This window comes from Strix aluco, chromosome 4 (assembly GCF_031877795.1).
Source record: "Strix aluco isolate bStrAlu1 chromosome 4, bStrAlu1.hap1, whole genome shotgun sequence".
NCBI classification, from domain to species: Eukaryota; Metazoa; Chordata; class Aves; order Strigiformes; family Strigidae; genus Strix; species Strix aluco.
In genome coordinates this window covers 59,189,189-59,216,600 of record NC_133934.1, presented here as the reverse complement: position 1 = coordinate 59,216,600, position 27,412 = coordinate 59,189,189, and the positions used below count along the sequence as shown (strand labels likewise).

At 35.1% G+C, this 27,412-nt stretch overlaps 1 protein-coding gene across 2 annotated transcripts in view; it reads right to left on the bottom strand.

Moving 5' to 3' along the window:
• Positions 1 to 969: 969 nt before the first annotated feature.
• SEC24B (SEC24 homolog B, COPII coat complex component) overlaps positions 970 to 27,412 on the bottom strand; it is a 47,921-nt gene continuing 21,478 nt past the window's right edge. For both annotated transcript variants that reach the window (XM_074823253.1, XM_074823254.1), the window contains 20 exons: positions 25,548 to 25,628; positions 23,695 to 23,876; positions 21,915 to 22,099; positions 20,641 to 20,743; positions 19,622 to 19,748; positions 18,873 to 18,982; positions 17,800 to 17,912; positions 16,172 to 16,290; positions 15,758 to 15,813; positions 15,236 to 15,442; positions 14,464 to 14,587; positions 13,663 to 13,821; positions 13,044 to 13,217; positions 12,258 to 12,368; positions 10,928 to 11,103; positions 9,537 to 9,674; positions 6,555 to 6,659; positions 5,383 to 5,475; positions 3,124 to 3,227; positions 970 to 1,871 (listed from right to left, as the gene is read on the bottom strand). In XM_074823253.1, coding sequence (XP_074679354.1) covers positions 1,757 to 1,871; positions 3,124 to 3,227; positions 5,383 to 5,475; positions 6,555 to 6,659; positions 9,537 to 9,674; positions 10,928 to 11,103; positions 12,258 to 12,368; positions 13,044 to 13,217; positions 13,663 to 13,821; positions 14,464 to 14,587; positions 15,236 to 15,442; positions 15,758 to 15,813; positions 16,172 to 16,290; positions 17,800 to 17,912; positions 18,873 to 18,982; positions 19,622 to 19,748; positions 20,641 to 20,743; positions 21,915 to 22,099; positions 23,695 to 23,876; positions 25,548 to 25,628 — 2,582 coding nt within the window. In that variant the 3' untranslated portion in view covers positions 970 to 1,756. The remainder of the gene's footprint in view (positions 1,872 to 3,123; positions 3,228 to 5,382; positions 5,476 to 6,554; positions 6,660 to 9,536; positions 9,675 to 10,927; positions 11,104 to 12,257; positions 12,369 to 13,043; positions 13,218 to 13,662; positions 13,822 to 14,463; positions 14,588 to 15,235; positions 15,443 to 15,757; positions 15,814 to 16,171; positions 16,291 to 17,799; positions 17,913 to 18,872; positions 18,983 to 19,621; positions 19,749 to 20,640; positions 20,744 to 21,914; positions 22,100 to 23,694; positions 23,877 to 25,547; positions 25,629 to 27,412) is intronic.

The following is a 27,412-nucleotide window of genomic DNA, read 5'->3' as shown; positions in this document are numbered from 1 at the left end:
ATTTATTACATGATAAATTAATTTACTAAATTGAAAGTTTCTCTTAAGTAATCTTTGGGTAACTTAAACACATTTAGTTAAGGACAACACACAAATATAACTTATAAGGTATCTTCTCCAAACAATGAGTTTGTGCTAACATGCAGAATAACACCACTTGCAGAATTTAATTAGTGTAGCTTTTAAAGCATTTGCAAACCATAGCTAGCACATTTTTTCTTGACTATTTGAATCAGGGGCTATGGCAGTTAAAATGCAGTGTTAGCATTTTCAAGGCTACTTTAAAATAAAATGTAATCATACTAATCATCATTTACTATTTTGTACTTAATTATTTCATTGTAGTCACATTTCATCAAACCAAAAAAATAAACAAAGTTCAGAATACTAAGCATCAGTGATTGTGCTTCATGAATTATTTCTAATGTGCCTCTAAAAAAACCCAAACCCCTCCCAACTTAACAACCAAATTTAAAAATCTGGGATATATCTATCAAAAAGCCCAAACCATTGAGTTACCAAAACATTAGCAAGATCAAGGTTTCAGGAAGATGCAACAGTGTGATTACATTTTGAATTTTGACATTTTAAAACTTTTACTTCCATTGATGTAATTAATTGTTACACCCCTCTCTTATTTCGTTAGATCACAGCAGAAAACAAATCATGAAGTGTGAGTGAGTGACCCATGCTTATTCTAAATGGCAGACAACACAAATGACAGAAACCTGGACCAAGACTACAGCAGTTTACAAAATGTAAAACAAGGTTAACAGATATGCCTTCTTTAGGATAATACATAAGAAGGGTTTAGGAACTTCAAATCAATAGCTCATTTCAGACTATGCAGTGTTTTCTCCTCCCTTCCAGAGGTCTGTGAAATAAAGTGGTAAACATGTTCTCTTCAATATTCAGTTCAGTAAGAGTTTAGTTGCAAAAAGATACTTCCATAAATATAAAAACACATGATAAAGCAAAATATTTTTAATTAGTAAGCCAATCATAAATAAATTCACCTAAAATTAACAGAAGCAGCAGCTGTGTTCCTTCTACATGGCTACCTTTTTTTAGCATGTTTTAATAGTCAACTTCATTGTCTAGCCTGGGACAAAACAATTCATCATTGAGCACTCAATAATTCTGCACACTGAGCTAAGTCTTTTTTTTAGTTACATTTTTTACATTTTCTTTACAAATGTAATACTTATGTACATTATATAGTTTATTTCTACAATTGATGTACTTTACTGAAACTCTACAACTTTCACAGGGAATTCGCTGAAGTCTTTAGTAAATATGAATCATTCCTTTTAAAAAGAAATTCATATAAACAACCAACATATATCACTGCCCTTTGACATCTCTGTTAAGAATTTGGATCTGGAAGGGCTAATAAATGTAAGAAAAAAGACTTTACCTAATTGTACATTTCGTTAAGAAATATCATCCCACATAGCTACATAAATTCATCAGCTTGCAATAAACAGAGCACCATATTGCTGCACAACTGGAAACATGTATAAACCAATTTAAAGTTTACTAGTGAAACAGCTTCATCACTCCTAGAACTTTTAGACTGAAGTAAATCTGCAAAATTGTTTTGGAAATGTATACTTCTTCAGCTGTAAAGCTTCCAAAACAGTGCTGGTCACTGCATATTGTGAAGAACAAACATCTGCTTTCGTAACTTCCCACATGCTTCTCTTGGCCTACGCTTCTATCTGAAGTCAGGATTTTTCTTCCATTTATTCCTTGTTCACTTACAAATCTGCTGCTGAATATTAAGCAAGAATTCATAATATGAGAAAGCTGCTTCTGTCCGATCCTCAATTAAATGCTGAAAAAAATCTGTTTTGGCAGGGTTCTCATCTCTGAAAGAAGACAGAAAGGTATTTCAGTCCAAACATTAAGCAAAAAATCTACTGTAAATTCAAGCAGAAGTTCTAATGAATTGCTGCTTGTCCTTTGGAGTGGAGATTCAGTCCAAAGATACTACAATTGCCAATAATCCAAAGTTTAGAAAAAACAAGTTTGTAATATGTTATCAAACAACAGCATCTTTTTAAGAAGTATAAAATGGTAGAAAAGTGGGTGACATAGCATTTAAAGTATCTTGTAGAAACACAAGAAAGTAAACATAAAAGGGTTTTGTTTTAGAACTTAACAAATATGCTGGTGGCAATGAATTCTGAAAGGCTTAAATTAAATCCTAATAAAGATTACAATAATGGAAAATAATTTGTCTCTCTATTACATGTAATCTCAATCCCCTCCTCAGTTTTTCTTATTTGGCAACAGCACAGAGAAAGTAAACCTGTCAAAGTCCTTAGTATTTAAAATTACTTCCCCAATAAAAATTTCCTGGGGCACAGTCCTCTGTCCTGGTACAGTACAGCGTGCAGTAAACCTCTGCTATTTACTATGGTCTCTGATATTTACTATGGTCTCTCAGCACTCCTTGCAATTCAAGCAGCAGCTGCAATGCCAACAGTTGAAAAGCTTCAGCCATATGTTTAAACATTATTTATCTGAGTAAGAACATCATCATACTGTCTAAAATGTGATCTCCCATCCAGTTCAGTAAACTGAGTACTCTAGAGAAAATAAATGAAATGTAAACTCAAATATAAACATTTTATAGAAATTAAGCTTCTTAAGTAAGTCATAGCTTGAAAAGGTTTCAGAACTTGCCTCATCCTGTCATAAATCAACTGCTGTCCTACAGAGCTTAGTAACAACTATATACAATTATCAAACGATATAAGGATTATTAACCTTATTTGATTCTTTTTTTATATGTATGTACTGAAATTATAAAAGCTATACCAGAAATTAACCCGGTTAGCCCCACTGATCATAAGGATATCCACTGCTTCATTATGTTCTTAACAATATAAAAATACGTAACTAATTCCTACCAATAAAACTATTAGTAACTGAATTTGCACTAGATACAAAGACGACCTTTGTTTCAGCGGTTTTAGATAACAGCACTATAGCAACTGGAAAGAGGATGTTATTCAGTTTGTTCCAGGCCAGATATTCCCACTTTTCATCAGTGTCTATTCGAAACCGTAAATATAAGTTGCCAATAATTATTGAGTACCTAACAGAAATACTTACTTTATTACTTGAAGAACTGGACTTAAAGGTCTACTGTCTCTAAGCCAAGATATAAAAGATCGCGTCCTTTCTGAAGAAAGTGCATCTACCTCAGGAAGCTGCGTCTGGTTGAAGGTAATTGAAAGAAGTCATCATCTTTTATTATCAAAACTATTTTAAAAAAAACAGATCTTGATAGTCATGACCCAAGCCACAACTTCTATTAAGAAATTACCAACCATGGGTTACACATACACATTTTTTTTTTCACCTTGAAGTACAAAAATTCAGTAATATCTGTTCTGTAGGAAGAAGTATATCTTTAACTTAAATTGCCTTCTAAGTGCAAAAGATTTTACAAAGGAAGGTCTTTTAAAAAAGTCATCTTTTCAAAATGCTGCTTTAGCAGTTTCCTTGCCTTTATTTTCCTCTGTCAATCAAGATTCTACATGTTGCATTTTGCATCACTGAAAAGATGAGCAAAACATGAAGAACTGAAATCTGAATTGTAAGCAAATTTCAATGCAGAGATTATACTGGACTGTTTGGTTGGGGAATGAGCTGAAAAAAATACAATTAAAAAAAACTTAGTCATTCACTAAGCTAAATATATCAACTCTTAGGACAATATAACCTTTTGAGACAATTAATACGACATAAAAGAACTGATTAAAAATTTAAAAGTAGTTCCATTGCTACCTTTGTCAATGAATGGAAGACAACTTACAAGCAAGCATAACTTTTGTTCATGTTAGTTTTCTCTCTCATTTGCTTTATAATAGATGCTATATAACCAGTGAAAAAAGTTATCATCCTTCCTTTATCCATGTTCTTCCTGAAAACTCAGTCAACTAATACTTACCACCAGCCGATCAGAGGGGATAGTTTTAAATTGCTAATACAAGCAAAATACAAAACTCTGAACAAGCAGTCCAATTTTATAGTAGTCTTAAAGCTCACCACTCTTAACCTGTTCTTATAATTACCACTCGTCACTTTTCCTCTTCATACTATGCAAGCTTTGTAAGCAGAAAATATCTTTATGGAATCCTAGAATGCTTTGGTTGGAAGGGACCTTAAAGACCATCTAGTTCCAACCCCCCTGCCATGGGCAGGGACACCTTCCACTAGACCAGGTTGCTCAAAGCCCCGTCCAACCTGGCCTTGAACACCTCCAGGGAAGGGGCAGCCACAGCTTCTCTGAGTAACCTGTTCCAGTGCCTCACCACCCTCACAGTAGAGAATTTCTTCCTTATGTCTAATCTAAATCTACCCTCTTTCAGTTTAAAACCATTACCCCTCATCCTATCACTACACTCCCTGATAGAGAGTCCCTCCTCATCTTTCCTGCAGGCGCACTTGAAGTACTGGAAGGATGCTATAAGGTCTTCTCAGAACCTTCTCTTCTCCAGGTTGAACAACTCCAACTCTCTCAGCCTGTCCTCACAGGGGAGGTGCTCCAGCCCCCCAGTCACCTCCATGGCCTTCCTCTGGACTTTCTCCAACAGGTCTCCATGTCCCTCCTATGTGTTTCTACAATGACTAACAAATTTGTGGTACTATCTGAATAACCATTTGATTCTGAACTTCTCTAGAGTGTCTTAAAAGGGTCCAGCCTTACCCACCACTTGTGACATTCTGGAATCACTACCTACAGAAGAGAAGTCTTCTCTTTAATGCTCCTCTGTTTCATGCACAAGACTATAGTTACACGTTATAATATAAACCCCCCTCCACCAAAACACACATCCAAGGGTCTTTGATGTTCTAATAGCTAAAAGTGTTTCTTTTTAACATTGACCCAAGACTTGGAAGCTAAGCAAAACTCAACTCTTACCCTTTACTTAGAGGCCTATCACATCATACCATAGACTTGGTATCTCACGCCCAGTTCAGAGAACACAATGCTTCTGAAAACCATGATATCAATAAAGTCATTCTAATCTTAACAATTAACACATCTGAATAGATAATTTTTGTATTAATTCTATGAAATTCCATTCTATTCTTGTGAGCCCATTTATTTCCATAAAAATAATGAAAGCAGTAATGCCATAGAACAATTTTTTGGCATTCCATGTATGCCAAAATTTACATTCTTTCTTTGAAAGCATTTGACAACTTTGGTCTCCTATGAAGCTGGCAAGAAGTTAGAAGGTACCCAATAAAAAAAACCTAATTCATAGTTACATAATTAAGAACTGAAAATGCAGAAGAAATAGATTAAATATAGATTCCAAATATAAGCACTATACAGCACAGCTCATTAAAAACACCTACCATTTTCTGTGGTACTGACGCATAGTTTGGGTAACCAAGGACATCTTTTATGAAGTTGTTATCACAGTTTTTTCCAATCCAAATGTAAAAAATCTGTAAGATGTCAAAATCAGTTTTAGTAAAGGCCTTGCATACATTTTAGAGAGAGACAAGTGATGATGTAACTGGAATACCACCAGAATAATACCTTTCATGCAAATGAATCACTTGAGAGCTCCAATTGCAATTCGTATATACAACTCTATATTCATTATTTGCACATTTACTTTGTACATTGGTAGCATTTGCAATGACTAAATGTAAAAAAAAAATATATAGGTAGAATGCAAATACTGAACGAGTGAGGATGCAGGACACATCTATGCTGGAACAGTTAATGAGTAACTTCCCACGTCACCTCCTAAAGAATGAAAATCCTAAAATTTTATAAAGTCACACCACTGTGTCAGTTACTGCACAGTTGACTTCCAATCTAAACAAGTCACAGTAAAGCATCAATTACGAAACCACATTATAGTAATTATTTTAGATATCTGGAGACAGAAGCTAATTTGACATTCACACTCAGCCCCTGAACTCACACAAGGTTTAAAGCACTTTCTAGACTGCCATTAGAGTAGCATAATGTCTTATCATATTGTTCAAGTAGCACGTTTTATCCAATTAAGTGTGTTTTAGTGTAATTTCTATGAATACCTTAAACTGTATATACAAATTTTGTTCACTCCTCACAATTCCCTCAGTCTGGCAACTCTTAAGTCACACAAGCCACAAAACATAAACCCACTTATATTTGTGCATAATTCAGAAGGTTCTTGCATCAATAAGAAGTGCTTTGTTAGAGAGATTATAGTACATACAATTTAATAACCATTAAGAGAGATTTTGGAAAATGGAAATTCATTATGTCCAGAAAAAAACCCAAACTTGATGTGAACTCTTGATATATTCTGATCAGTCTAGCATGAACAGAATTAACCTCTGAAGCCTTAATATGCAGCCTCAGAGATACTCCTCTGATCAAAATATGAAAGTCTTTCACTGGATTACTGCCAGATTACCTGGAATGATGATTCACTACACTGTTATTGTTCAGAGTTGACTGCTTTTAATAATGCAACATGCATTTTTTTTTTTTTTAAAAAAAGGAATGTGTGAAACTGATGACTTACTGAACCACAATCCATAAGAAAAGCTCCTTCTCTTGTCAACTTCTCTGCAGACAACTTCTGAAGAGGTGGCTGAGGAACAACTCTGTCATTTACATGTATTGTACTCTGTAAGAAAAAACAATAGTCAATAACACTACAGTGTAAGCAAATCCTATTTTTTATCTTAAGCAGGTAAAAAACAGGACAAAACACTGTTAATCTCTAGCGACATTAAGCCTAAAATGATTATGTATATCAAATAATTCTAGAATGTTACTTAACCTAAAGAATACTTTATTACCTAAAAAAGAATAATGCAAGTTCATTTGTGTATGTAACATTTCTCAGGCTATAGATGCCAAACTTTCAGAAGAATTCTAGTGTTTACACTTAAATTTTCTACAACCTCCATGGATTTGGGGCCACTCCTGTTTAACATCTTTATTGATGATCCAGACAAGGGGATCGAGTGCACCCTCAGTAAGTTTGCAGATGACACCAAGTTGGGTGGGAGTGTTGATCTGCTCGAGGGTAGGGAGGGTCTGCAGAGAGACCTGGACAGGCTGGAGCGATGGGCTAAGGCCAACTGTATGAGTTTCAATAAGGCCAAATGCCGGGTGCTGCACTTGAGCCACAACAACCCCCAGCAGCGCTACAGGCTTGGGGAGGAGTGGCTGGAGAGCTGCCAGTCAGAGAGGGACCTGGGGGTGTTGATTGACAGCCGGCTGAACATGAACCAGCAGTGTGCCCAGGTGGCCAAGAAGGCCAATGGCATCCTGGCTTGTATCAGAAATAGCGTGGCCAGCAGGGACAGGGAAGTGATCTTACCCCTGTACTCGGCACTGGTGAGGCCGCACCTCGATTCCTGCGTTCAGTTTTGGGCCCCTCACTACAAAAAGGACATTGAATTACTCGAGCGTGTCCAGAGAAGGGCAACGAAGCTGGTGAAGGGTCTGGAGCACATGTCGTACGAGGAGCGGCTGAGGGAACTGGGGTTGTTTAGTCTGGAGAAGAGGAGGCTGAGGGGAGACTTCATTGCCCTCTACAACTACCTGAAAGGAGGTTGCAGAGAGCTGGGGATGAGTCTCTTTAACCAAGTAACAAGCGATAGGACAAGAGGGAATGGCCTCAAGTTGTGCCAGGGAAGGTTTAGACTGGATATTAGGAAGTATTTCTTTACAGGAGGGGTTGTTAGGCATTGGAATGGGCTGCCCAGGAAGGTGGTGGAGTCCCCATCCCTGGAGGTGTTTAAGAGTCGGGTCGACATAGCGCTGAGGGATATGGTGTAGTTGGGAACTGTCAGTGCTAGGTTAATGGTTGGACTAGATGATCTTCAAGGTCCTTTCCAACCTAGATGATTCTGTGATTCTGTGATTTTTTCATTGCATTCAACTTCACTAGGAATGTTGCAAGAGCAGAAAAACATCAAATTTTACTTCCTATAAGGATTTACTATTTTATTGCATTAAAGTAACAAAGTTCCTTCATTTAACATCCTGCCTGAAGCGATACATGGGTTTGTCCACAGAGCACTATGACTGCTCTGATTAAACAATCTGGCTGTTAGCAATGACATTATTAAAAAATAACTCCACCTTCCTCCCCAGCAATAAAACCAAAACCAATAAAACACCCCAAATCCCCAGTATTTTCAGATTAAAGCTGCTTTCCCCTCCAATACAAAAATAGGCTGAATATCTATTAAGAATCTGTGAAGCATTCTGCAAATAATGTAGAGAAAAAATAATCTAGAGACTAAGCATATCTCCACATGGTAAAAGATTATAAAAAAATTACTATTTAAAAAAATTTTGCATTATAATGCAATATATTAGAAGCTTGTTCGGATTTATACATAAAAATGAAAATAAAGCTACTGAATTCCACTTGGGAGAGTTCCAGGTTTTACTCAATGCTCTCAAGAATCAAGTGCTAAAAGAAAACCAGCGAAAACATTAAAAAAAATATCCTGTAATATACATATCATAAAGCAACAAGAAATTTAAGAACAGCCTGTCACAAATACTTTAAACTGAAGTAGTACTAAATAGCACTGTTACATAATTTAAAATGGGGTTTGTCAGTTAATTTCAGTAGGTCAAATAAGCCCTATTTTCAGTATTATTCTCCTAGAAAAAAACTGATCTGAAATCCTTTGTCTAATAAAACTGGATCTCCCAAAGTCACTGCTGGTCCTTTACAGCACTCGCACACTGAATATAGTGTTTCACCATAAGTTCCACAAAAAAACTTAACAAGGTTAGTTGAAGAAGCTGGTTTCTCAAATACTGGGGGTGGGGGGCAATACAAAAGACTAACTAATCAACTCCACTGAAGAACACTGAGTTTAGACTCACATATGTGAGTTTATGAAATTTCTTAAAGGAAACTTTGAAACTATAAATAGCTCACAGGTTGTGCTGAACAATATCAACTGCCAGAGAAACTATTCAAGTTACCATATAATCTTGTATGACACTTAATCTGTAAAAGGCAAACTAATAAAACCTGGTTTTGTATGTGAAACACTTCCTCAGTCTGATCGTGACCATCTAGAAATACAATTCTGTTTCATCCACATCAGTCTGAGAAACCACTGGAAGTTTGTTAGTGCAGGCAACTTGATCTGGTTTCAGTACAGAAAACCTAGAATCTTCCACTGAATCTACTTCATTCATTTCCCCCAGACAGTTCTAAACCACAAAACTACACTGGAGATGTTTCCAATACATACAATTTTCTCTGCTTTATTTGTATAATAGAAAAACATGGAATTGTTGTAGTCAATGAAACAAGGTGAAATAAAACCACAGTTCTGCTCATAACACGTTGCTGTACTTGCAACTCAAAACCTGAAAATAAATGGTTTTCTTGTGGTTTTTTTTTTTTTTAAATTATGCTCAGTTTAATTACAACAACTTTAATTAAATTATTACAGCACAATGTCAAGTTTAACAGACCATTAAAACTAGAAAATGTTACAAAACAGGCTTCATACATTACCTCATCAATCAACTTGTCTATTCTGTACAAGTTGGGATGTATCATTTTCATCAAATGAACAAGAGGCTGGCTCTTCATCTGGCACATCGCATACACACGATCATCCAAGCGTGTACTCGTGCCTGTTCTAAATGCTTTCTGTAAGAGAACAGTGCTGTTACTCAAATTCTGTATTTTATGTCTCATTTAAACAGTGTATTTCAGATTTTTTTTAAAGTGTTAAGCAAAGCTGGCAAAGCTTTTGTGAAGAAATGTAACTTATTGAGATACATTAGAATCTTAATCAAATACACCTTGAACACAATACCTTTTAAAACTTAATCCATTCTCCCTCCTTATTGATGGAGGAGAATAAAAAAAATTTCCCCCCACTTTGTGTAAAATTTGCAGGCGACTGTGCCAGCATTTCTCATTTTTTTTCTTGACAAATGTTACTGGCCTGTGAAACTCACTGATGCAAGATATCCTGGGAAGACAGGAGCCTAGCAGAGTTCAAAAAAAGATACTTCTGTGGGTAAGATTAACTCTGATTTGATATTAGTAAGAATTAAGTATTAGGGAAAAGCTTTAGAAGGAAAATACACTTTCATGTTTTATAGCAAAAACGAGGCTCTCATAGGATTTATTTTGTAACTCTCCTACTGGATTTTTCAGATCTCCTTTAGAAACAGTCTACCATATTCTGAATCAGTGGAGAAGATTCCTATAATCAAAGTTCATATTCACTTCTACAACAAAGCTAAGTACGTCAGCCCTCTTCTCCTTGGCTGCCATATGCATTTTGGTTTTGGTTTCTCTAAATCCCAGGCTGCTTTATTACTGTTAACAAAGACAATTAGAAGCACCCCCTAAACAACTTTCTCAGCCACTCTTACTTCTGTCTTTTACACAGATCCTCTTGATAATAAATTAACTGCATTACTTATGCAAGTGCCAAAGAAGTCCTAATCAGTATATTAGAGACTGAAGTAATCACTAAGCCAAAGAAAATAAGTTATTCTGATCGTATTTCTTACCAAACTTACCTAAAGGTTTATTCGTAATAAGAAAACAAAGAACTGTCAGACATGAAAATCTTTAAACTATGAGATTTAATGATAACAAAACAAAAAATTATTTTTAGGGATGATATTTGGTAATACAAAGATATTAAAAACAATATAAAGACAAAATATAAAAAATTCACAATCAAGTAAACCATAAACTGTTCAGGCACTAATAATTTAAAATAAGCTAACATAGTCATCTTTTATGTGAAAGTCCTGTAAGCTTGAAGAGAATAACCCAATTTTCATAATTTCAGAAAAGTGCAGACATTGCTTGACCTAGAGCTGAAGAATTCCTCAAATGGAACAGTGAATTAAATATCAAATGTTAAACATCATACATACCTGTTTGAGAAGGGCCAAAATATACAGTGGAAACAGCTTGAGGGAATTGGGTGCTATCAGCATGGACTGCTGCAGATTTGAGGCAGTTGACATGTATGCTGCCAAAGAGTCTACCACGGCATTAACTAAGGCATCTCTTGCATCCGAAAGACTAGATGAAACTGAGCGATCCACAGCTGTTGGATTAGAAGGATACAAGAAGTTACCAGAGTTGGTCTCATTCATTCCCTTGAATTTTGAAAATATTAGTTGTCCTTTTGGGTAATATTTTAAGATTTAAAAAAACCCCACACCTGTGGTCCTAACTTTTTTTAGGATTAAATAAGATGATTGCCCATACAGAAACTCACTTTCACAATGCTTAAAAAATACAGTGTGGCTGATCTTCGCTCCCTAGTTCTTACTCTTGGAGAATTTAAAATATTGTTTAAAGCTGTGGTATATACTTGAGACTAAATATAAATCTTGCTTTAAACCTTATATAAATAACTTGGCTGATGATGAAACTCTCTGCTGTCCTACTTCCAAGATAAGATTTGCAGCAATTATTTTTGATTTTTTTTTCCACAAGAAATTTCTTCCATTATTTCAGTGGTATAATTATGATTAGTGTAAACTAAAAAGCTTCATCTTTCTCTGCTGAGAAAGGGTTGACAAATCCTTTGGTAAGAGGAAGCCACCTGCTGGACTGAATGCACATTTAAGACGAGATACAGAAGTACTATTTATTTCTTCCAATTTATTTGTCTATTAATATAGAACATAGCAAATACTAAAAAGCTGCATAGAGCCACACACATTCAATGGCAGAGATCAGCCTACAAAACAGCTACTTATGATCCACAAATAGAATGCTCAACCCAGCAATGACAGTATAGAAGAATAGAAAACTAACGTATATCTCGGATACACTGTTGTCAGAAGATCCCTTCTAGTCTCCAGCAACTCACTAAATGAATCACTCTGCTTCTTAAGTAATCCTAGAACACTAAAGTTTGAGATAACAACCATGGAAATGATGATATAAAAACAAGAGTTTTGGTCCAAGTGTGTTATGATTCTTTGTCCTTTAATAAACTCTAGAGTTTATGTATGAATGTAAGAAGGCTCCTTTCAAAAGATTTAAGTCAACCAAGTATTCAGACTAAGGAATATTTAAAATAATAGTTTTGGTATAACTTTTTGTCATCTTACATATTCTCAGGCTTCAGTGTGCTCCACTCCAACCTTCTTCTACAATATCCAGGCTTCATTCACTACTTCATCATTTAAACAGCTGGTAAAATTAAGAACATACAAAAAGATATTTGAATCTTCCTTCTGTACTCACCCATGTTTGCTAAGAGGCATACAACTGCTTGTACATCTGCTCCTGCATATACATCTGCCAGTGAACTTACTACAGGCAAGCAAAGTGTGTGCACTCGAATTCGACGTTCACCTAATAAAAAAAGTAGAAATCATTACGCAACATCTCCTGGTAGAGGTATACAATTCAGTCATTACAGCATATCTCCTCTCATCTAAGATGCACCCATCTTGTAGAAACACACCACTTGGGAAATTGCTGTAACACCACTCCTATTGCTGTCTCTTAACCTGTTCAAATTCTGCAATGCTCTAAAGCCTTCAACTTACAAATCAGCACAAGTTCATAACACAAACTAGCTTATAACATCCACAGTAAGTGTCTTGATCCTACAAATGAAGTACATTGCTTTCTCCCCAAATTTTGTGGCATATTCCACAATAGAACATAGCTGCTATTCTTTACGCCCACCCGATGTACTAGCAGCTTGCTCCAATCCATTACAGGTCTGTGATTTTTGGATAAAGCGTGTGCCAAACATGCTATTGCTTATAACAACGGTATGTCTTTTAAAGAAAGGAATCTTGCTGAATCAGCTCTATGTAAGATGGAGATAAATTACAGTTTCCCATCAAAATAGAATTTATAAAGATTTACATTATGTGATTAACTGCCAAGTAGGCTCACTAGCTTACAAGATTCTTTTAGGGTATAAAGAAAAACAGAAGGCTGTGAAACTAACTATACGATATTATGTTAGAACAAGAAACAAAAAGCCCAGTGGCCAATTCATTTGAATTTATTTACCTTTGCTGGAAGTATACAAAAGAGCTGTTTGAAAACAAACCAAAGATGTGTCAGTCAGACTTTCCTCGATGGACATTTGTACTGCAAATCCAGCATCAGGATTGACATTGGCAAGGGACAATAAATCAGTAGAGCGTACAAAAAAGTTCCCATGAAAGGTGTGTATTGAAAGACCTAGAAGCAGATTAAATAATTCAGAGTGAGCTTAAAACAGCATGAAAAACTCCTATCAATAATTAAAACCCACAGCCCTCAAGCTATGTTTAAGAAAACAGTAAAAATACTTATTCTATCAAGCAGAATCAATTATGTGAATCATTAGACATTTCAGCATGATCCTTTAGAGTTCATGTTCAGTTCTGAACACCCCCAACTGAATGATGCCCTTACACTACACATCAACTTAGTTGAAGCGAGATGGTGCCATCTTAAGTAAAAAACAACACAGAAAAACAAATGGCAAAAGCTAACATAACTTACACAAAGAAGACAACTATCTTACTCTTCAGTGAAAGAGAAATAACCTGAAATTTAATGGTGCTAAAGACTAAGCACATTCAAAATGATAGTTAACCTGCGTACACCAACTTTTCCACACGAATCCGGATTTAAAACATACCTTTTGTACATCTTATGCGCATAACTGCTTCAAATCCAATCTTTCTTGTAAGGTATCTTTTAAGGTCTTTTTGCAACTTTTCAGCCTGAGCAGGATTATGGCTACGATGGAAAGATGGATAGTAATAGATGCATCCAGCAGAATACTTGGACATGCAAGCTGTGAAGGAGGAAAAGATATGGTTAAGATATGGTAAAACTGTCACATGAAGTCAGGACACAAAAATTGTGTTCAGCCTTCTGCAAGTCACATCTATGTTCATCTTTTTCTTGATATGACCCACACCTGTAAGATGAGAACTGGCCCATACCCAGATCACTGAAGACAGTGATGAATCATCCCAATACACAATTACTTAATTATACACTTACTTCAATAAGCATGCTACCTTTGGCAGCTAAGACAGAAGCACATGCAGAAATATTTAATGGTGAAGAGGCAAAATTAAGTGTGTGCACAGAGACAAATCTTGGTTTAATACTGGAAGACAAGCACTCTGTTTCTACCCCTATGATTAAACTGTATTAATTCCTTGTCATCTGGCTGTTTCCTGTTCTTGAGCAGGAGAGTACCTTCTCATTTAGAACTATGACATCTCAGAATAAATTGTCTGATACCACCAATCCATCACTTCTGTTCTTTATTGCTATCAACTTTAAAGTCAATTCATTTGCAGCATTAGCTGAATTTACAAAAGTGCAAAAAGATTTACACAATTTAAGAATTCCTGAAGCAGTCTGTGCTTCCAAAGACAACACAACAGTGTGGAAAGAGTGAATGGATACATTAGGTACTCCTTACCAAGAGAAGCTAGATCAGAATATTGTGAACTTAGGAGAAATAAATCCACAGCAGTCTGCTGGCCTGAGCAGTCCAGTGCCAACTTCTTATAAAAGTCTGTTGCTGGACCAAGATGCTGGACCACCTTTGGTGAATAAATTATACAGGAAATAATTAAGACAACAATCATGCTCTCTCAAGACTTCATGGAACAAAAACCATACTATTCAGTGGCAAAGTATCATAAGGAAGTTTCCTTTAAGCAGTAATTTATAGGCATTTCCACCTGCAGAAATTGTTTTCCTTATGCTCCATATTTTTTCAGTTTGTATTTACAAGCAGTTATGACCCTACTTTCACAGAAGTTTACGTTCTCATACAAATAAATACTCACGTAACTATATAACACTTACTGGATGCAGTAAGCTACAAGGCCATAAAAAATAGTAAGAAATCATGTTTTCGGTCTACAAGTTAATATATCCATGCTTTGGTTCAAAACCCTGGTTGATATTAACTGCTATTAAACAAGTCAGAGAGATATTTGCAGCTTCTTTTGTTTGCCACAAAAAGCTATGGATCAAAGGCCCAAATGACAGCTCATACACTGTGAAACAATACCACACATACATGCGTAAACTAGAGATCTTAAACACACAAAGATATTGAATAATTATAATTTAGTGAATTGCCATAAATGAAAAACAAACATTGATCTGCAGAACTATGCAAGTCAGAAAGACATGGCCAGTCCCTAGTCTCATGAGATGACTATCAAAGGAAGTTTTTGTACCTTTGTACTTGACCTTTGATTGGGATCTTCTCTGGAATGCAAAAGCCCCGCTCCCAAAGACGGTAACTGAGTTTGAAACACAGATATTCGACCACCCGTTGGAGACATCAGTTTAAATGCAGCCTGAAGAGCAGGACCCAACGCACTGTGTGTTTCTCTTGTATTGGTGAACATATTGGGTAACGCATTCAATAGATCTTTTATCAGCTGCAGAACAGATTGAAAGGTGTTTATGAGATTTTGCAAGCTTGAGATTTTCTGCTATTTCTAAAAAGCTGAATTGCCATAACCAAAGCGGAACAATCAGCACCAAATATTTCAGCTTAGTTTCAACACACTAAGGAAAACAAAGTCATAATTTAAAAAACTGATGCAAACAAACATCATGTAATACTTCCATAATTAAAAAGTAGCATTGAAATTGCATATTATGAAAATAGGCTTGAATTCAAAGTTTAAAAGGAATCCCTATTTTGAATATTCAGCTCTTTAAATTTAATGATATATTTTCAGCAATCATACCTCTTTGCTTTCATGGAGATTTACAAGTAAACTATCTGGTGTAGGTAGGAAAATATCTGTAGGGAGAATGGAAAAAAGCATTTTATTAAAGAAAAACGTTAAAATAGAACAAAACATTTCACTGCCCACTGCTACACATACCATGAAATACAGTCTACTTTTCTGATACATATATTAGCGAGAATAATACAGTCTATACAAAGCTTGTTTTATTCAAAGCAAAATTAACATCTAAATTTCACTTTTTAAACACCACCTACTCTGCAGTTAGTGTAAGATTATTTTTAAAAATTATATTCCCTATGCAGTCAATAAAATTGACCTAATATCAAAATATTTGAAAGATTCTAATCTTTCTTCTGGGAAAAAAAGGTAGCTTCTCAAAAATTAAGTTTCCATTTCCTTTTTACTTACCATCAATATCTGAGACAATCAGCATCTGAGGCTGAGATAAACCTTCTTGCAAGTTGTAAAACTGAACAGTGCTGTCGAATGTTATGAACCCTATTCTTGTTCTCGAGTCTCCAGGCAGCCTGAAGCATTAAAAAATAAACTATTAAGCCCTAAATTTCTCTCTCGGGATACATACATACACATAGCTCCTGCTGATGTTAGCAGAAACTCAGCTCATGTATACAGGGCTGAAGGGAGAACAAAAGAAAGGAGATCTGAAACATGAATACAAGTAATTTCTTCACTATTTTCTGAAAAGCTGGGATAATGATACAGTTTAAAAGACTAAGTGTTACAGATAAGGACTAATATATTGATGTTTTGTTCCGAGAGAGAACTTAGTAGGTTCATTTAAACATTATGCTGACACATGGAAGAAGGTAGCCTTCTCAGTTCTTCAACAGAAAATAGTGCATTCTGCTCTTTCATAATTCAAAAACCCCATTTACTAATGTAGTTACAGAGTACTTACAACTCTAAACCAAAATCCAGTGTCTCTACAATAAAACATTCTCATTTCTCACATAGACCCTATTCCTATGTATGGCATTAAAAATACAAAAAGAAAAACTAAACAGGATTTCTCAAAAAAATATAAAACATCAGCAAGTTCTGAAAACCATGCTGGTTAACAAAAGCAATAGACGCAAATACTGTTTTTACAGTCTGGGTATATAAATTAACTGGATGTACTCATTTTCCTATAGACTTTGCATAGTATTTATGAAGTTTCCTAAAATAATTTAGTATGTTTCTGAGAATCATTGATAAAATACCTGTAAAGACCCGAACAAAGAAAGACTAAACCAATAAATGTAAGTGACAAATTTTATTGTAGATGTTGGTGTCTTTATCAGAAATTAAAACCAAGTTTTCTAAGAAAAACTTGTAGGATATAATTTTCAGAGTGAGACTTCGCATAGGATGCAAATTAGTTTTCAAAAGACAGGAACATAGTGAAGTTTATTAAGCCTCACTCAAAAAGCACCACCAACAATCCCATACATGCTGTTCCAGTGTGAAAAAGAGAACAGCTAGAAAGTAGCACGTGCAGATCTAGGTAACTGTGATCTAAAAAAACTAAACTGACAACACAATTCACCTAGGCAGTCTCACACTAGTGGTTACAACAGTTCAGTACACAGCACCTCGGCCATTTCAGTGCAAGAACCAGCCAATTTAATCTCTGTAATTTAGTTATTTTTGTTGGTCTTGGCAGGGGGGAAGATGCTTGTACAATCAACGTGCTGTTAGAAGTTACAGCTAAATATTCTTTGCAGATAAATAAGTAAATTCTTTGCAGATCTACCTTTAATCACATGCACAGAAGCTAGCTCTCATGTAAATTGCTTCAACAGCTGTTTTTTGGGGGGGGTGGGGGGTGGTTTTTTTGGTTGCTTGGTGTATTTTTTTTCCATTTTTGTTGGTTTTAGACATATAAGTTGCATTTCAGTATCTCAGGCAACTGAACTTCTGTCCTTTAGGGACAGAATATTTAAACACTATATGCAAGTTTTCTGCAAAACTGTAGGTTAGTATTGTTCATAATAACACGTTAGCTAATTTGAAAATGTTATTTATATTCTTACTTGTCTAGGTTTTCCAGCAATGACTGGCAGACTATTGTCAAATATCCAGCCTCCACTGCATTATGAGACACATCTAAAACAAATAAATATACCGCAGGCTGAGGAGGACGAAGCTACAAAGTAAAAAAATAAAAATAAAAAAACGTTCAAAAATCATATTTAAAGAAATGTTAAAAATGATTAGTCATTAGAAAGGGAAGTGGGAAAAAGGAATACTTAGAAAAATGCAAAGTATACATTATGCAATAAAACTGGTTTACTAACTAAGAGTCACATGTTTAGACTTAACCACAATTCCCAGTGGTTAATAATTCCCATTTGTAATAAGCATATAATGTTATGCTTCAGAACAGAAGTTGGATATTTTAGTCTCTCCTTCCAACAGTCAACTCAAATGTGGCTCTTTGATGGCAGATATGGAATTGACTCTTGTAAAACACCAGTATGTGGACAATGCAATCTATTAAATGGAGTTAAAATATTCTACAAACATCCTTTTCCAAACCGTATAACAAGATGTATTTATTCATTGCCAAATGTCTTGGCCACAGCGTTTCAATTCAAAAACAAGAGAACAATTTATTTTTGCTGTTGTTAACAATGTCATTATGAACAGGGCCTTTTCCCAGGCCTCATTTTTCTTTCTCGGAGACAAGACTACTATGACAGCAACTGTAGGTTTACTCCTAGTTAGAATCGTTCTTGTCACAATTAGTAAGTAAAAATTGTAACCCGACTTAATTATCTCATTATTCCATTATTGGTCTTTCAAAACCTCTTCAAAATGATAGAGAAACCCAGAAACCACATTGCATCAGACTCAGACCAGACTATGCCACATTAAACTACACTGGATGACTACACACATTGCAATTGCCTTTAACTGACAAGACTTCAAACATCCACATTTGCCAAAACTCCAAATAAATATGATTTTTAACTACTACTTGGTGTTAAGGGGACCTTCACAGGAAAATTAATACACACCACTGAAGCAATATGCAATGTTAATTTCAAATGCATTTATATTAACATGCAATTGCTGTTGAAGTTACCATGAAAACTTTTTTTACCATATAGTCCGAGGAAGCAATGAATTCCACTGTAGAATTTTGGACCTCTGGCCGTTTGTGAGGCTCTCCATAAGATCGTGTCAGAGGATTATACATAAATTCTTCAGGAACTATAAAGAAAAAGAATTTTTTTTTGTTCCACAAAAAAGCTTATATATTTGTCAAATAGAAACCATTATGGCAGCTACACGTAAACTAATGCAGACATATTTCAATTATCCCTAACAATAGAAAAAAAATTCATGTTAAGGATACATAAAACTAAGGAACATTTCAAGTATCCCAAGCAACATCAAATTTAAATAACTGGAAACAAAGGAAGATTTATTTTAAACAGCAGTATATCCCCAACTTTAAAACACCAATGCAAATAGAGCATTTCACAACAAGAAGCTTCAGTCTGTATTGCTTCTCATAACCTCTGACCTGGATTAGCCAGCAGACAGTATTAGCTGTCATCATGTTTCCATTTGCGTGTTGCAACAGCAGTCAACGGAGTAAGTTGATTTCATTATGCAGGTAATCAGGGTAACACGATTACATTTTCTTTGCCTCCCAGAAAATTGCAAACCAACCTATCGCTTCAGAAAATGCACCATCTGACTTATGATCCAGAGATTTTAAAAAACATCTTAAGAACACTGTCATTTTAATCTACATTTTAATTTAAAATATCCTATGGACTGATATGATGCAAATACTTGAAAGAGATTCTATAAATGCAAGCATCTCCTGCTACAAAAACTTACCATCATTAACTCTATAGCACAGATTGCATTTCCACCTCCTTTGATCAATGAAAGAAACAAAAGGGTTGATATATGTCCTGCAGGATCTGCATCTCACTATTGTGCTTGATGTTATTACTGGTAATTGCTAAAAAGAAACAATGGATAGCTGTAACAAAGGTACGTAATACATTTTATAAACATTACTGTGCAGTACAGTGTATAAAAGCTTCATAAGACTAGATATTCTATCCCCTTTCCTTTTATCTTTTTAGCTCATTTTCATACAGAGTAATTATGATGTGTATTAAAAATATCCTCCCCTTTAAAATAAGAAGAAATAACATTTAATTACTGTCTTAATCCAATCTCACAAATCAAATATGTAATAAGATTTTAAATGAAATTACTTCAAATTACAGTTACAATTACACAGCTACTATGGTAAAAGTAATTATGAAAGACAGGACAACTTTGGGTGACTAAATGCAACAGACAGCAAACCTTACATAAAGAATACACATTATACGAAAGGAAGTCACACCAGACAGTTACTTGCCTTTTTACATAAATACAAATAAATTAGATGGAGAGGAGTTGCTTAACGGTTATGAACACAGCTTCAATCTTACACTGTGCTTATTTTCTATAAACAGCATTTATCATGCCAGTAATACGTTCAAGATGAGCATCTCTCTTCAAGAGTGCACTGTAAACACCTTTTCAAGAGGTATCTGACAGTTCTGAGCCCAACACGCAGTAGTAATTCAGAACTTCAGAGAACCACAGGCAAGCAAACACTTCCAACAATAAGGAAAAAATTTTGAAGGACTTGTCCCAAGCTTCTCCCTTACAAATTTCAATGAAGTAGCAATTTCAAGGCATTTTTCCCCTCCTCCTAAGTCCCAAACAATTTTTTGTTACTTTTGTTAAATTTAGAACTTATACTTCATTATATTTTATTGTTTGAACGAAAATAGGACAAATGCGTGTATTAAATATATATACACACTAAAAAAAAAAAAAGTAAGCTACTTTACCGTTAGATCTCTAAAGGGATGTAGCAACAAACCCAAAGGAAGCTTAGCTTTGTTTAACAAAGCCTGTGTCTGTGGAATATTTGTCAATGTACATCGAAATGAGCTGAAAGGAAATAAAAACATTATGTTGTAAATGAAAATTTAAATGATGTTAAAAACATCATTTGTGTTAACACCTGATTTTAAAGAATTCTGAAATTTAAGAAATACTATGCTTTAAAAAGCTGATTTAATAAACAAAATGAATGCAAAGATACTTAAAAAGCCTCCTGAAGAAAGAAACAAAAAATACTCCCCAGCTCCCCAATTTAGTGGTTCAGCAATGCAAGTATACCAAGATCAACTTGCAACAAAGAGATAAAACTGCTTTAGATACAATGCTCAATGTAAAATGATGTATTTTTTATTCATTATAAAGATTTTTGTTGGGTGAAGGAATACAATAATTACAGGATCTCAGAAAGTACTCTTCATATAAGAAAATAGTAGAAAAGCATCTCAAATACTGAGAGAGTCAAAAATCTTTTCTTTTGTGTATGTAAAGTGGAGGATGGACTTAAAGCTAAATAAAGGGCATTAAAAAGAACGCAACGCACAAATAGTCCTGTCCAAAGTGCTCCACACCTAAAAATGATTTTGAGACCCCCAGTTTTCTGATTTCTGTTTTCTGGTGGGACCATGCATTATCACTAGGGCAGTCATCTGAGTTAATCTGGGGCAATGAATACAATCTCTTTTGGAATTAGGATTAAGATCTTTGGGGGAGATCAATTTGCATTGTACTCAGCGGCACCTGACTTGGGATAGTAGATAATACTACTCAGTGTTAATTAGAGGTGAAAGGATACATCATGATTGCAGGATTACCACAGTAAAATATACTCACGGTTTATTCAGTGTATTTAGGCATGATCACCGTAATTCTCTGGGAAAAAATCCTATGCAATATTACAAAAATGCTCTATGAAATGTACTGTATAACATTAAGGTGTTTATTAATATCTTTTTTTAGATGGATAAAACAAGGCAAAGATTATGCAGGTTTTTTAATGCTTTAGTAAGTGAGCTACACTCACACCGCATATGATGTATTCTGATGGCAGGACAGTTTCAACATTTGTGTAAGGATGCAGAGGATAAACATTTTAAAGAGAAAGGGGTTATATTAGCTCATCACAAAGATTTAAAGTCAGGATTCAGTTTAGACATTTTTTGACACATTTTTCAGTGACTAGTAATTATTTAAGATGCTGTTCTAGACACAGTACACTTACTCTGGACTGCAGTTTAATTTCCTAAGATCAGAATTCAAGTTAGGCACAGGTGCTGGAACTGAAGACACAGGCAAAATATTTCTATCTTGTGTAAGGTTTACTGGTCTCAAGCTTTCTGGCTGCTGAGAGTGCTGTAGACTTAAGCCTCCTAAGGAAGAGGACAGCTGGTTCACACCTGGATATTGCTGAAAAAGGAAGAGCATTGCAAATGGGTAAACACACAGCCATGTTTAAATAAGAACCTTAGATGTTCTTGTAATCCCAGTTCTTCCAGACATCTATTAAAAAAAAGATACAGCAGTAGTTAGTAACAAACCCAAACAAACAAGAGGAGTGTCGTATGGTAGAAATTAAAAAAAAAAAAAAAATCAAAGGCAAATGTGACATACCTTCCAAATATGTGTCATTGGACAAAATTCAAATTCATTATACAAATCAACACCGGAAGACACACATAATCATTCAAGCTTTCCAGGTGTAGGAAAACAAGTTACAAGAAAGGCTGCCAATTTTCTTCTCTTCAAAGATGTTACAATGTAACTTTTCCAAGTTACACAAACTGGTTTTATGTATTTATTTTTAAATTAAAACAAAACACCATAGAAGAGGAGGAAAGGTTAGTTTGGAAGGCACCTTTGAGGTCTGGCAGTCCAACCCCTGCTCAGGGAAGGTTAACTTTCAAGTTAGATCACGTTGCTCATAACCTTATCCAGCTGAGCTTTCAAAATATCTAAGGATTGAAGATTTCACAGCACAATCTGCTCTAGTGCTTCCTCACTTCCATTCTGAGGAATTTTCACCTTATATGCCCAACTGGAATTTCTCTTGCTGCAACTTGTAATTGTTGGGTTTTGTTCTTTTACTGAGTACTCCTGAAAAAGCCTAACACCACCTCACATTACAGTGAGGATGAAGCTTTCAACTTAAAAAAAAAAAAAAATTAAGCATTTCCTCCATGTCACATTTTACATTACCTCCATAAAAGTAAAAACATTCCTGAATATTATATGCTGATTTATGGTACTACACAGATAAGCAAGGAGTTTCATCACCTGTAACATCAGCTTTGATATATTTGCCAGCTGGGCCTTATTTCAGAGTGGGATTTGTAAACCAGTACATTCCGTTTTCTACACCCCTTCACAGAGACTTCTCTGCACTGCTTCAGCATTTGTATTTTGCCTCAGCGTCTGCCTCTTCTTCAGATTTCACTGCTCTTGGGTGACTTACATGCTCAACAGAAGCCAGGTGATCGTACACAACTTCTTGGGTGCTTGGTGCTCTCTTTACCAAGAAAACAGAGCAGATGCAGGCGGCCTGCTCCACCACACACCCAGCACAGGCTCTACAGAGCTCCTTCATCTGGACCCTATGCCGTGACTTGATTCTAAGGTGACTTAATGCTTGAGACCATAGTCCATCAAGCACTCTGATCAAACACACATTTGCTGATCAAGTACTTCATTATGCTTCTTCATGGTTTCCTATCAGTGAAGTACAGTGCTCTGAAACATCAAACCTTAAAACTGTGGATGCTGCTAATAACTGGTGAAGCAAACTTGTTAAGCCTAACTGTTTGGAGATACACTTAAAATTTTAATTTAAAAGCCTTCTGATAAAAAGTTAAGATCCAGAGCTATAACATCAATATTATAATTAATATTTGTCACAAATTATGAAAATATGAAAATATGTAAAAAAAATATATATATATCACGCAGAAAAGACTTTTCCCATGAAGTTGCTCCATGAAGTAACTTTTAATTTAAAAAATACAAACCTGTGGATAGTGCTGAAACCCAGGATGGTGTCCTGAATTACTGGGCTGCACAGGAGTAGGTGGTGCTGCATTTTGGTAGCCAGGCTGCAGTGTTGGATATCCATAACCAAAGGGCTTAGAAGCTTTTGATGTTTGGGGGACTGATGGAGCAGGAACTGGACTGCTGGTCACAGAACGTGCCTCTGGAAAGACCGAAGAAATCCCACAGGTATTGAATATACTTACTATTTCTTTCTTAATTTAAATATAAGCTCCTAAATGCTTAACAAACAACGCTTCCGTTTATAAGTTTTTGTATTATCCATCAAGTTGTTTATCTGCGCTGACCAAATGAATTAGCAGGGAAGAATACTGCCATTATGCTGATAAAAGGGATATACATGGGAAGATGACCACAGACTCATGTAACTACTAACAAAATGCTATTTTTACAAAAACAAAAGCAACTTAAAAAGTATTTTAACTGAATAAAAAAAGAAATAAAAACCCCTCAGAACCACATTTTATTCCAAGATTTGCACTTGATATAAACCATAAGAGACCATTCATGCTTAGTCTCTCCTCTACCACTTATGAATACTGTTAAAACATAAGGCTAAGATGACAGAACTATTATCTAAATGTAGACACAGAGCTTTTCTTGAAGTAATGCAAGTCCCTCCTGTATATCCCTGCAGCACAGTTTAGTCCCACTATTTTTAAAGGTCAAATTGAAAGTAACACATAGATCTAAATTCATAGAAAACTAAACAATGGTAGAGATGAAACTCTTTAGAAATGTCTACAAATATAAGCTAAGTTTCCAAAGAATTTAAGCGTGGTAAAATCCACCAAGAGAAGTGACAGATAAAGAGACCAACCACTCAAGAAACTACATTTGGCATGAGCACTCCAGGAAAAAAAACTAACTAAATAAATAAATCAACAGATCGAAGAAATTTAAAGTTGATCCTGTTATTGTTTTCTTTAAAGAGAAGGAACAAGTTATTTTTAGAATATGCCTTCAGCAGAACCAAAATGATTAGTTATTAGCTGAGAAATGAGAATTTGTAATCCTCCAGCCACACCTCTGCTTACTGCATGAGCTAGACCCTATGTGGATAGCAATATCGGCTTTTTACTTGACAGAGATTTTACTTTACACAGGAGCCCATCAAACTAAGCAAACTACTGTGACATTCTCAGAGGCCAAAGCAATGCAGAAGAGCCAGAAGGGGAGGCAACCCAAATTAACCCAATTATCATTTAAAATACGGGCTAACATATCTACATTGAACAGCATCTTTTCCACCCTCTCTCAATATAACAGCTCTATAGATTTCAAGACGGAGATAGTCTGCTAGTAGAGTTCATTTAGAACAAACCTGACACTCCTGACATTAAGAGAAGAAAATAAGCAAAATAGCAGCCATTTTCTTTAAATGAAGAAAACCAGAAGAAAATAACCTGATCCAAGCATCTCTGCAAGCTGATATCACTACTGTCTCAAAACTTCAGTGGTATGTCAACTATTATCAGCTAATAGTGTCAACACAATCAAGCATACAGTATGACCTAGAGAAAGCTTTTACACAGAGTGTACTTTCAGCACTACCCTGAATACTACAGTGGTAAACAGGGAAGTTTTAATAAATAGTTATCCCAACTTCAGTGTTAAATCTGTGAAAAGTGATTAAAAAAAGCGAGGTGTTCTCTGATGATTGCTCCCACTCCTTTCATAGGCATTTCCTTCACCTACTTGTTAATTTACAAGAAACAACACCAGAAATAGAAAAAAAAAAATAAAAAAAAATCAGTAAACATTTAAGTCTTTAAACGAACAATTCAGAATTAATATGTGATAAACCGCTTACCTGGATAGCCACCTCCTTCCAGGGCATCATAATTGTTCAGAACAGGAGAGGCACTGCTTGTCGTAGAGGAACTATCAATTGCTGGAGAAGGAAAATAATTTAAAGTTAGGTTCTTCGGAAACAGCAAATTTTTGAGAAAGAAAGAGACTGAGAATTTTTTCTAAAAACTTTGGTAAGAACCTCCAAGAAAGATCCTGGGAAAAAAACACCACTTCAGCCCTAAGACTTGAAAGGTATTATCACTGAAAGAGGAGAGGAAGAATAGATAAACAATCAACATAATATTAAAAACCAAACAAGCACATGACCAAAAAACAGCAAGAAAGAGAGCAATGGGAAAAGGATGAAAACAATGAAAAAGTTGTTTCTTGAAATAAAAAATATTTTTACTATTAAGCTAAAAGTTCTTTCTAACCTACATCAACTGAAACGACATACTTCATTTTTTAAATAGTCTCTATCGTGATTTCCTTCACAACTGCAAACAGAAGATTCCCATCGTTTTCAGAGAGGTTATGCACCATCCCCACCTTCAAGCAAAACTGACAAGTATTTAATTCTTTTCTCCTTCCTGTGCTGTTGTAATTCAGAGCTTCTTTTGTTTTCAATGTAAAGCTTCTATTTTCCATTGAACATGGACAAGATGTCTCAGCTTCAATCAGAATAAACAGTTACTTTTGGCTGTACCAAAACTAACTGTGTAAAAAGTAACTATGTAAAAGTAAGTAACAAAAGTTAACTAGCCAAAAGTAAAAAAGCACAGGGGCACATGCATAGTTATTAGTACTGAAGAGATTCCTAATGATTAATTTTTAGTCCACTCTATGCATATATCTTGAATATCTTACTGTAAATCACTGCAAACAAAATATATTTTAAAAACATTTTTTCCAGTGCCATTTCACATATATTTCCAAAGAAAAAGGGCCAAGGAGATTAGATGTATCTGCTCCTTAAAACACCCCAAGTCAGGAAGTGTGACAGAAGAGTATATTTAAGAATTCAAAAAAGACAATTATACATATAACTTTTGTGACAGACTCAAAAGATTCGCTGATACTGTTCTACTCAGAAGGATCAACCATGACCACACATCCCATTATGAAGCTGAAAGTATTTCAAGGAGAACTTCAATGGCAGAACATTTGAGATGTGATCTCATTTCAACTGCGATTTCCAAGTAAAGAGACTCCTGCACATATGGAAACGTAACATCACTGACATTTGGGACACATGAATACCATGGCAACATCATGACTGTATAGATTATTTTTGAGCATTTTGCCTTTAAAGCATTCAGCTGAGAAAAACTATTCCAAAAAAACATAACACTAATAGATTTTATTTTAAATATTAACAGTGTGAAACTCATACAATTAGTTTTCAGATTGTTTTTCACTGCAAATTTCCCCTTTTTCCCCCCTGATGTTTATAAAAGAACATATGCAAGATTTCCTTTTGCTACCAAATTTTATCTTTCTTTCTGTCCTAGAAACTGAAGGAAACATGATTCATTATTTTGTTCCCTGAGCAGAAACACAACTTTTAAAGATTTGGTAAGTCCTACTACAGAAAGCCAAAATATACTTTTATTAGGTCAACAAGATCAAGATTTAAGAATTTTCAAGAAGTTTTTCTTGTCTGACCCGAAGTTAGTTCTGCATTTCAAAAAAATACCAAGGGTATATAAGCACAGCTGTGAACATATAAGACACTAGTTCAAGCCTCCTGTTTTAACCACTATGTCACCCTTTACAGAGTTTTTCCCTACAGTGAATGTATTCATAAAGTTATATCCATCTATAATATAATTCCATATAAAATCAGCTTGCTCTTTTCACTAGGAGGATTAATTGTATCATTAC